The 12359-nt window shown below is 37.5% G+C and overlaps 1 protein-coding gene across 1 annotated transcript; it reads left to right on the top strand.

The window, feature by feature from the left end:
• Positions 1-593: 593 nt before the first annotated feature.
• On the top strand, positions 594-9676 carry nr0b2b (nuclear receptor subfamily 0, group B, member 2b; the record flags this gene model as incomplete). The annotated part of the gene is made up of 3 exons (XM_079878809.1): positions 594-656; positions 716-1310; positions 9438-9676. Exons 2-3 carry the CDS (start codon positions 818-820, stop codon positions 9674-9676), a joined length of 732 nt encoding a protein of 243 aa, XP_079734935.1. The 5' UTR covers positions 594-656; positions 716-817.
• Between the last annotated feature and the right edge of the window lie 2683 nt (positions 9677-12359).

The raw sequence follows: 12359 nt of genomic DNA, 5'->3' as shown, positions 1-12359 counted from the left end.
TTTTTTTCCTTTTTTATCTGAGGTTGTTACTTATCATCTATTAACTTGGCTTGTCTGCTTCTAAACTCAATGCTGATTAATATGATAGAGGTGAATGACCAAGAGTGCAACCTGTGACTAAGATAACAAATCAATGTTATCTCATACTCTAATATATAGGCCTAGGCCTAATAAACATTGAAATAATAATTATGTTGTTTTCAACAGATTATTATTAATATTATTACTATTTCAATGTTTTTCAAATATACATACATACATACATATACATACATACATACATACATACATATACATACTCTTGAAGGAACATAGTCAGAAATCCCTTCATTTAAAACAAAGGCAGATGTTAAAGAATAATGAATACTAATATAATATAAACCTCCAAGAAAATGCAGTGACATTATGAAAATGCAGTGACATTCTTATGCAGACAATACTGAACGTTGGGCCCAAACTCAAGACCATAGCCAAGATAATATAAGATAATATTTAAGTCCTTAGTGACTTGGTACAGGCTGAGTTAATGACAGTTAAACATGATAAATGTCATTAACCCCTTTCCTCATGCAGACCATGATTCAGCTCCCACAGCGTGAACCTTACCGTCTCCACGTGGAGCAGACCTTTTCCTTGAAAGTAAATAGGCTAGCTAGGTCTGTCTGATGTGTAAGGGTCAGAAAGGTCAAGGCTGAAGATTAGTCACATACTAAAGGAGATGCTATAAATAAGCCTTTGAGGATTCAAACTGGAGCCATTCAGAAGTGAAAAACAGGACCTGTCGCAACAGCTTCACATTAGTATTACATTAGAGGAAATGAAAAAATACGTTAACAAACAGGATCCTCATGGAATTCTCTTCAGCATCCTAAGCCGTAAGCGTGACTTTGCACACTTTTGTTATCCAGAGACACACCGCTGCCACTGTGAGCGATTAGTGTGCTTGAAAAACCCACATACGACCTGTCGTGCTGCCTTTGGGGTCTTGGTAAAAACGATTCACTTCCTGAAGAGTTTACCTTCCTTCCAAAATCTGCAGCTCAACGACCGGCTCGTCCTTCTTCAGAACTGCTGGGTGCCTCTTTTCCTCCTGGGACTTGCACAAGAGCACATGACTTTCGAGGTGTGGGACTTCCCTGCTTCCAGCATCCTTAGAAACATACTGATGAACGGTCAGCAGAAATCAGATGACTGTCCGCCCACCCTGGCAGAAGTGGACAAACTTAAGATGTTCCTAAACAAAGTATGGAGTCTGGACCTGAGTCTAAATGAGTATGCATATCTCAAGGGTGCAATACTGTTCAGTCAAGGTGAGATTTAAAAAAAAATGTAAAATAAAAATGTAAGAGCATGATTTGCCAACGCTTTTGAAAATGAAGTGTGCTTAATTGTATTGAATGTGCAGGTGTGTACTTCATATCTTAACAGTAGCATTTAAAAAAAAGTGTAGATCATTTAAAATAAAAGGCTGCTTATGTAGGCTAATGAATACTTAGATATATACTTAGAGTATAGCCTATACTTTCCTGAGTGTTTTTAACACACTTTTAAAAACTAAAAAAAAATACATAATTACAATACTGCAAAACTACCCTTAAAACTAAGTTTCTCTTTCAAATGTATTTATGCTGCCCTGGAAATCCAGAGTTCTCACGAGAGCACAAGTTGAATTTGCTCAGCGAGTTACTCTGGCGTCGAGTAACGATGCTCATTAAATATGCCCTTGTATCCGAGCTGCACCAATCACATCGGGTTATCTGATATAGGCAGTCCAGAGGCGAGCTAAACAGATGACGACAGCGCTGTGACGTCAAAGTCATTAGTAAACATTAGGCTTGTTCGACTTGAACCGGCGCTGCACAGACCGATTGGTGAATGACATCAAAGAACCGCGAATAAAGAGTAGACGGCTCCTTATGCTTTTGAATTGCTCTCGCGGTACTTTGATGTCATAAACCGATCGGTCTGTGCAGCGCTGGTTCAAGTCGAACAAGCCTATTGCAAGATGGCTATGGATGAAAACCGTTGTTTGAAACAGCTTTGGCCGCTACAATGAACGAGTTAGACTTGGCTTTTTATCTAAAGAGGAACAGAAGACGGCGCTCGAATCGTTCCTTTGCAAGAAGGGCATTTTTGCTGTTTTGCCGACCGGATACGGTAAGAGTCTAATCTACCCATAGACAGTAAAAGAAATGGACACAGCGACCCCATAGACTTCAACGGAGAAAAGTGAAGTCAATTAGAAGCACTCACTTCCTGATGGCTGAGCGTACTGCGCAGACTCAAACTGAGCTTGACGACGTAGATGTAACGTGAGCAACCTGTCTGTAGTAGCTGTGCCAAAAGAAATCTGAATCATTCCCTTCTGAAACTTGCAGAGACAGAGAGTGTGAGTAGGAGGTGTCCATGAGCTAGGAGCAGGAGCAACTTTTCCTAAGTATTCTGATTAATTATTTTGTCATTTTGCCTCCACGTCCCCCCTATTGACTGCAAGCTTCTCCTCCTGTCTATACGGTAATTTCTCTACTGTGTGACAGAGAGTCGCGTGGTTATGACGCAATCGTTAGCCTATTTTTACAAAAACTGCTTCTACGGGGCCATAACGTAAGATACAAGGTAATGGAGCCTTTTATACATTGTCGTGTTTCTTTAGAAATAAACAAAATAGAGTCTTTAAACGCTTCAGATGTAAAGTTATTCGCTGTCAAAGTGATGCCAAAATGAATGGGAGTCAATGGAATGCTAACAGCAGGTGATGGCTTGCTAACCAATGGCTAAGCCCAGGGAAGGTACGCTTTCCGGGTGCTGGATTACCCCCTTGAATCTACCAGTTAGCTCCGTTGGTAGCTAAGTGATAACTTGTTGTGATTGGTCGTATAGTGTTATCCAATTGCATGCAGTGAGATTTTCAAATGCATGCCTGGTGCCGCCCCTCGAGCTAGCCGATTTTCATTAGTCGATGCCAGACCATTAATCTTTCAGATTTAGGTCTGGATTTCCAGGTTATATTTATGCATCAGTCTAATCAAATAAGCAAATTTGTGTCATTGATCATGTGAACTCGTTTTTGGATTGTAACCACAAAAGGTATCTTTTATATTTATAATATAAAATATATTATTTATCTAATATAAGGTATCTATCCCTGCAGCCAGAACCTGAAGAGATCTGTCCACTGATCTATATAGAATGACATTATATAGATCAGAGGATCTGTCATCATTTACCATAAATGGGCAAGTAAGTGATGCATCTGTTCAGCTGGGTTGTTATTGGCTGTGACTTTATCGCAGATCTCGCTGTGATAGGACTATCGTTTAACCCATATAAAACGGCACTTCATGTTACAAAGTATATGTTTTGGTGTTATTACGTTAGTTATACATTAAGTTAACTATAAAGTGTCTCTATGCTGTGAGAAATTACTTTTACCGAGATCCCAACCCTAAGCCTAAGCATGTCTGCATATTTCAATGAACTACAGCACCATGTTTCCTGTTCCATTGATAGAATGACAGAGATATGTGGGTAATGTAGTTTAAAACGTTTAGTAATGAAACAATAAATGTTAAATAAATAATATCTTTAATGGACAACTGGATATCTAAATTTGTTCATTGTGCAAACCTTTATGACATATATGAGGGACAGGCTGAAATTTGATATTTTACTGTGAGCTCTTTCAAAAAACCTTTATGCCAGCTTTTCATATCTGAAAACTGTGCCCAACATTATTTAGTAAACATAGCACTTGTCCTGCTGATTTTCTCTTTGATACACTAACCGGACTTTGAGTTACAGCCATTTGAAATGTGCATTGTTTTGCTCTTCAGGGGGCATTTGCTGCATGGGAAGTACGATCTACACAGATTTTAGATTTTGCACTACTATTACACAAGGATAATGCACCATTCAGTAAAACAACAAAAAAACAATGCCAAAATTTCCTTTTCACCCCCTCTGATTGCTTCTTATATGCCTGACATCAGTAATGTCTATGCTTTCATTTTAAATGCAGTAGTAGATGGATCATCTTCAATTATGCTTGAAGTGTTCATAGCAAGTTGGCCCGGTCTTTGGTGTTTTATGCCCCCAACGTCGCCTTCCAGGCAGCGAGGGGATGGGTAGGTTTAAGGTTGAGGGTAGGGTTAGCTGCCTCTAAGGAGCCATTGGGGGCATAAAACACCATCGAGCAGTTGGCCCACTGCAGCCTCTTGTTATTCACATACCTTACCTTTATTTCACTGACAACTGGCATACATGCAGGTATATGTGCAACTTTTGTTGCATTGTTCTCCCAAATAGCATCAACCAGATCTAAATGTTTATAAGTAAAAGAATCATGGTAATTAATTATGGAGTTGTTTTTAAATTATGAACTAAACTAAAGAAATAAGAAATTAGAATTTCTCAAATAAAAGTTTTCTATTTACTGTACCAAACTCTACTTTCAATACACAATATTCACCATAATTTATTACATAACACTTTATTGGAGGACACAGCATAAAGTTGATAAGGTAGCATAAAGACAAATGAGATTCAAGATAAATAAAAATGTGTCTTCAAAAATACATTAACATCATATTAATCCATTCACAGATGCTGAAGCCACAAAATGAGCGCCAGAGAATCATATTCAGTCACCTATGATACAGAAAACAGATTTGATATTGTGTTGGAAAATAATGATTCATTATCACAGCTAAACTGGTTTCTTGCTCTTCCCTGTACATGTCTCTATCGTGTTCATGTTCTTCTTCCTCGTCTAAACAGTTTGTTCAGTTGTACCCTAAAGTACAACTGGGGAACAGAAGATCAGCGTCCACTGTCCTGCAGATTTAGCTCCGACCTCAAACCCACCTTCCTATTGTCTATAAGTAAACCTGAAGACTTTGGTTCAAATTTTCAGATGTGCTCAATTAGGGTTGGTGGTTAACTCTCCACCTCAAAAATGGCCAGAGTTGCCAGTTCCTTATTTAAATTTACAAAGCAGCAGTCAGTACATTATTTAATATACACATTGAAGTATTATAAATATCTTTTAGAAAGGCATGGTCTCTTTTGAGCCTTTGCAAGTGATGCTTGATTTCTTTCAAGACAACATACTCTTCTGTCACTTGTTTCAAGAGCTTCACTTGGTCAAAAACCAAGTGATAACCTGTACAATGTAAAATTGTCAACATCAAATTATGTACTACATATTACAGCATTGTTTCAATACAAGACATACCAATGGACTCACACACATTTCTGTCTTCTTTGGGCACCAGATGTTCCTTCCTCACCCAAAACAAAGGACTTATTTCTATTAGCTTGGTTTGATATAAGGACTGGTCTTCCTTCTCTGCTGTAAAACAAGAAAGTCTCGACTTACTCTATGTGCAATTACTATTGTTCTTGAAACATAAATTAAGACGGTTATAATTAAGTTAATTTACCATACGATTCAGGAGATAGCATTTGATGAGTAAATACTGACTGAAATATTCTAGAAACTTTACCTGGGAAGGGCTGATCACGGCTAGATTCGCTGCGACTCACTAGTAGCTCTTCTGAGGGTTGGCTCTTAAGAGCTGTTGAGTTTGATATTGTAGAGATCTTAAAAAAGGACAAAGTAATCCTGCAAAACAGAAAGGAAGGTAATTTTAATACATTACTTGCAAGTAGTCAGTTTATATATAACCGTAGGATTTATTTCTGTAAAGAGTGTTGCATAATTAAATGTTAAAGGCATTTTTATGTAACAAGTTCACAGATATGTGGGCATTTCTATGAATAAAATTATGTCTTTAATAGCAAACAATATTCATATGAATTTGTTTAAAAGTAACATGATTTACATGCAAACGGGACAGTTATCAGCAGTGTAACTGACAAAAAAATAGTAAAATAATCGAGTATATGATGTCATGTGACAAGTCAAATTAGCTTTTCCACTCTTCCAAACAGAGGTAGGTTATGAGGTGTGGAGAGACATCATGTATCATTGGAACATGAACAGACAGGGACTAATTTGTAATAATTTTAATGAATACAATGCAATTAATAGAAACTTTCTGACAGAGTGGGACATCCGACTTTCCAAGAAGGGGTGCAACTGATTTACAAATATCGCGATAAATATGTACAGGAATTGAGGCAGTAGCCAATGACAGCACTATAGGAGTAAAAGCTGCAGGATTATGTACGAGTATCGTACGAATTTGACAACTTGTTAAATCTTGTGAATTATTAAGACTTTGAGACTATGTTCGTACTGATTGGGCTATGGGTTTTGTAAGAAAAGGTTTAAGAAACAACAAATGCTTGATAAAATGTTTGATTTAGGGTTAAAACCAACACATTCATACCATTGTGAATATTTGCCTTTGCAGCTGTCCGTCTCCTCCGTTTACTTCTCCTCAAACAATAATGGGCTGAGTCCGAAAGGCCCTTTTGGTCTTTTCAGCTGAAAAAAAAAAAAAAAAGAAAATCTCATTATGTATAATATATAGGATAATTTAAAGGAAAAGTACTGATTTACCTTACAAATATTGGATTTTACATTATTAGGCATTAAAAGCAAGTTTTGTGGTTAATATGCATTTACAACAAATATCACTTTAAAACTAACAATAAAAGCATGGTAAGTTTTGTGCTACTGTCCTTTTACCACACCTATCACAGTAAAACTATGGTAACTGTGGTAAAAGCATGGTAAGTGTTGTGGTTACTGTGTATTTACAACAAATATCACATTAAAACTACCAATAATGTGATAAAAGCATGGTAAGTTTTGTGGTTACTGTCCTTTTACCACACCTATCACAGTAAAACTAGGGTTGTGGTAAAAGCATTGTAAGTGTTGTGGTTACTGTGCATTTACAATAGGCTAAGTATCACATTAAAACCAATAGTGTGGAAAAGCATGGTAAGTTTTGTGATTACTGTCTTTTTACTACACTTATCACAGTAAAACTAATGTTACTGTGAAAGAAATCATAGTCGTAATTATCCCGCATTTAAAATCCTAAATATCAAACATGTTTGATAATATCGCGGTGGCACTGATGTGTTAAAATATTTAGTAGTTATGTCGTGAAGTTGAGCCGTGGGTGTAAATCTAATGTAGCCTATATTTGTTCCACTTTCAATCATGCCATGCTCCACTGAAACACAGAATTGTGTGGATGTCATTTTTGGCCAACGTCATATTCCTAGCCTATAATTAAATTAATCTAGTAGCCTAATTATGTTACTTAGTGGGTTTTAGTGAAAGTGGCCAGATCGAAGAAGCTAAATCTGGTCAAGTTTTTGATATTTCTCATGTACAGGAGGATGTGAAAGGTCACAATCTCCACATAATTATTTCAAAGCACAGTGAGACCACTACAATGAAGAATGTAAAGAGCTGTCAAGGAAGACTGAGCATTTTGACAGTGTCACATGAATGTGGGACCACCTGCAAACAGCTTCTAAAGAACTGGATGAGACAATGTTTGCATATAAATCTGTTTGCATATGAGCCACTTTCATAATTGTGTCAAATCTCGGCTCATTTTGTTCAGTCTCGTTTTGTTAACCCTCGTTGTCTGCAGACATTAGTGAAGGTTCTACGGCCAAGGTTCAGATAATATGCACTTTGTCATTTAAAGCGGCACTGTAATATTTGGCCCTCTAGCGGTTAATAAAGTAAACTGAATGAGTCTTGCAGAATATTGTTTTGATTGTGTTTCGGCCCTATGGTTTCGGCTCCTTTGCGCGGATGATCGTATTCGAGGCCTACAACTTATTACGGGCAAATGGAAAAATAAATAACGTTTTTGTTTGTAATTACAACCACACAAATTTTCTCAACAAAGTTTCAGCTTTCAACAAACTTTTCAACGCTGCACAGTGCTCACAACTACGGGTATGACGTGAGACCCACGGGCGAATGACGTAGCCTATGCATGCGATTTCCGTCCCGACATTATTGTCATTTATCAAAGTAATTAAGACATGGTTGGGAAGATGGATTTTTGCACTCCCGCATTAGGCTACTCATATTTAGCTGTTTTCTTTTTTATCAAAAAAGTTAAATTGCTACACCTGGTGTAGCTTCAACATGCATTGATCTGATCACAAGTTAAATTAAACCAGCTTCTACTTAAACAACTTCAGCTTAAACAACTTCTACTGTCACCTCAGGAGGATGGTGGTCATTGTTATTTCATCACTGTATCCAATTAAAATTAAAAACTAACAGCACTAACAACAAGGGGAACAACGCTAACAACAATCCCATAAATCTAGTGCCATTTATTTTAAAGGATGATAGCACAATTGTCAAGCAAAACATTTCACAAAAATAACTTTATTACATTTAAAACTATTCAAATTAAAAATAGTTTCAAAGTGAGGATGAGAATAAATATCCCTTAATAAATAAAGAATGAATGACCAATATATATATATATATATATATATATATATATATATATATATATATATATATATATATATATATATATATAGATATATATATATATATAGATATATATATATATAGATATATATTTATGTATAGGCCTATACAAAAAGTAGAAAATATACAGAATAATAGGTTATGCAATATATTGAATAAGGAATCATAATGTGTGGAATTTGTTTAAATAATACACTAAATTATTACAGATGTATGTTATGAATTATGGTATTGTTTGTGTATAAATAGCCTACATTTTAACGTATATGTACTTATATGCACATTTACAGTATATGGAAACATGCATGTGCAATATTTTTTTTTTATTATTTTTAAAATTATAATTATGAGGAAAATATACATTGTGATATATATTACAAAAAAAAAACACTTTTTATTTTTTATTTACTATCACACATATTCATTTGTGAAATGTGTAACCATTCAAACAGTAAAGTTTATGAATATGTGTGCAGCTTTATAATTTATATCAATATATAGTTATACATGGACCTTGCATTTATTGCAGTATATTTCACTGGTTTTCCATAATAAATATATGGAAGTATATTATGCAATATATATAGAATTATATTTTCCAGTATATTCCTATATATTTTGTTTCATAATGGATAACATTCATAGTGTTAAAAGTGTCATGTTCATAATGTGATGGACTACACCTGTGTTTTTCTCTGGTGTATATAATCTATAATACAAATACTGTAAAAATTCCTTTACTCCTAACTCCTAAACTTTGTGGAAAGCCTTCCCAGAAGAGTTGAAGCTGTTATAGCTGCAAAGGGTGGGCCAACTCCATATTAAACCCTGCGGATTAAGAATGGGATGTCATTAAAGTTCATGTGCACATAAAGGCAGGCGTCCCAAAATTGTGTAGTAGTGTGGATTATCTAAATTGTTTCTGGCTCTTTTTACATTTAATGTTTGAAATGTGAAAGTGATGACCACTGACTTTTCTCTGTTTCAGATGTTCCTGGCCTGAAGAGTTGGGCAGTAACAGGACTGCAGGAGGAGGCCCAGAGAGCTCTGCACATGCTTATTCTCTGCCATCATCACCCCAGAGATCCCCATACATTCATGGACATGCTGTTTATGGCAAGCACTTTACAGATGGAGGCCCGAAGCCTGGTGACAGAACTGTTTTTCAGACCCATCACTGGCCAGACGGATCTCCAGGAACTCTTCAATGAGATTGTCAACCAATAGAATAATGTAGAATTATATAATTACATAATCTATGGTATACAATCTGGGAGAGTATAACACTTGTGTGTCTTTTTTGAAAGATGTTTTATTAACCTTTGTTATTTTTTTTTTATAGTAAAACCACAAAGTACGTCATATAAAGCGAGTTATTGTTGTTGGTTTTGCCTCTTAAAATCATGTAAAACTAAAATGTGTTTAAAAAATACTTTTTTGCATTTTGTAATCCATTCTAATAACTATTATTTGTCTCCCCCTATTGGTTTTCCCCTGCATAGCACAAGCTGACGTGCACAGTGTGTGGCTGTGTTTGAGATAGAACCTACTATTTGTATTTGAGGAAAAAAAGCAGCAGCAGAAAAACATGTTTGAATGCCAATCTAATATAGAGCATTCAATTACTTTATCTAGTCTGTCATCAAGGAATTCTGTGCATACAGAAAATTTGCATAATTATGTACAGTTTATGAATATATAGTTGTTGTAAAAATAAATAAACAGCAAATAGTAAAAATAGTCATGTAATATGGTGGTATGCTATTCTGTTCATATCTTGTTCTGATTAGAGCATGAATCTTCACACAAAAGTCTGATGGACTGTGATAAAATTAAAAATTTTAATCATTTAGCAGACACTTTTATCCAAAGCGACTTACAAATGAGGAGAGCAACAGAAGCAATCAAGCCAACAATAGGCCAACAATATGCAAGTGCTGTGACTAGTCCCAGTTATTTTAGCACAGTACATGTAGCAAGCTTTTTAATGTTTTTTTTACATTTTTAATAGATATAGAATAGGAAGTGTTAGTGTAGAGAGGTTAGTGTTCAGGGAATAAGGAGGCGGGAACCTGCGAACGTTCAAACACACTTTAATAAATAAACAAACACAAAACATCCGACGTCCTGACGGCCGACGATGGCTCCTCCGCTACGGCCTGGCAGTGAGCTCCCCGTTCCCTTGGTCTGCCTGCCCCTCTCCCCATCATGGCGGATGGCAGCAGGCCTGGCACATGGCGGCAACTTCTCCATCCCCTCATGGATGGCAGCCACCCCAACTTGACCCAGGAGCACGGCCGCGAGCTCTTTGTCTCACCTGTTCTTCAATTGCTCCAGCACCACCGCCTCGAGCAGCCACAGGCGGTCACCGCTCCTTCATGCTGCCCGACCTCCTCAGCACTGCAATCCCCCTCAGCAGCGAGGGCTCTCCGACAGCGTGTCCCTCCTTCCTCCCAGGCTTCGGCACCAATGTAGAGAGGATTGTGTTCAGGGAAAAAGGAGGCGAACATTCAAACAAACACACATAAACAAAACATAACGTAAATAGTCCAGGCCTGGTCATCTCTCCTCCTTTTGCGTACCCGGAGCTCGAAGCCGGTGCGACGCGCAGGTGATGCTAATTCACTTTTGCTCCACCGGCCTCACACCGTTCCCATGGCTCTTATCACAGTTAGCATTAATGGATCGAAAATATGCGTCTTCAGCACTTTCTTGAAAATGGCTAAAGATTCAGCAGCTCGGGTTGAATTAGGCAGGTCATTCCACCAGGTAGGAACAGGTGATTTTGTGCCTCTTTGGGATGGTACCACAGGGCGCCATTCACTTACAGAACGCAAGCTCCTGGAAGGCACATAGGTCTGAAGTAATACGTTTAGGGGTGCAGATCCAGTGATTGTTCTGTAGACAAACATCAGTGCCTTGTGCCTTGAATTTGATACGAATGGCAATTGGCAACCAGTGCAATTTTATGAGGAGTATTGTATGTGCAGCATTCTGTATCAGTTGCAGAGGTTTGACAGTGCATGCTGGAAGGCATGCCAAGAGAGCATTACAATAGTCCAGTCTGGATAGAACAAGAGCTTGGACAAGGAGTTGTGTAGCATGCTCTGATATGAAGGGCCTGATCCTCCTAATGTAGTATAAGGTAAATCTACAGGACCAGGCAGTTGTAGCAATGTGGTCTGTGAAGCTTAACTGATTGACAATCACAACTCCAAGGTTCTTGGCTGTCCTTGATGGAGTTATGGTTGGCGAATCTAGCTGAATGGAGAAGTTGTGGTGTAGTGTTGGGTTGGCTGAGACCACAAGCAGCTCTGTCTTCGCATGGTTTAGTTGAAGGTGGTGGTCCTTCATCCAGCAAGAAATGTCTGTCACCTACTGTCAGATTATCTGGCTGGAATGAGAGGTAGAGTTGAAAGCACGAAAAGGCTTTTTTTCAGTTCAGAATCGTTACGGATGACATGGAGTGAAGGCACCTTCAGGCTACGTCAGAAAGCTGAAAAATGTTTCCTTCGGAGGACCATTCGGAGGAGCATCAAGGCATGTCCAAAACCTATATTAGCTCCACTTCTCCTGAGATACCTTTTTCTGATCAATTTTTAAAGGCTGCATGTGTATCCTTTGCTGCCTTTAATATCCCGCAGTCCTGTGTGTTCCATTCCGTGAATGTTGAGCTTAAAAATATACATGGCATCTGAAAGTTGTGGTTCATGGTCAGTTTGTGAGTAAATGTACTATTTTAACCAACGTTTTCCACTTTTGATGTAATTTCTATTGAGAAATTAATATTGTAGTAAGTAAATATTTGCTTGGTTTACTTCACCAAAGCTCTCTCTATTTTGGTGTAGATCATTAGGTGGTGTAGATCAGTTTCAGCAGGTACCTTTATGCGCAAACACTGCCTGCAAAG

Source organism: Squalius cephalus (assembly GCF_949319135.1).
Source record: "Squalius cephalus genome assembly, chromosome: 8".
Taxonomy (NCBI): domain Eukaryota; kingdom Metazoa; phylum Chordata; class Actinopteri; order Cypriniformes; family Leuciscidae; genus Squalius; species Squalius cephalus.
This window is presented reverse-complemented; position numbering and strand designations above follow the sequence as displayed.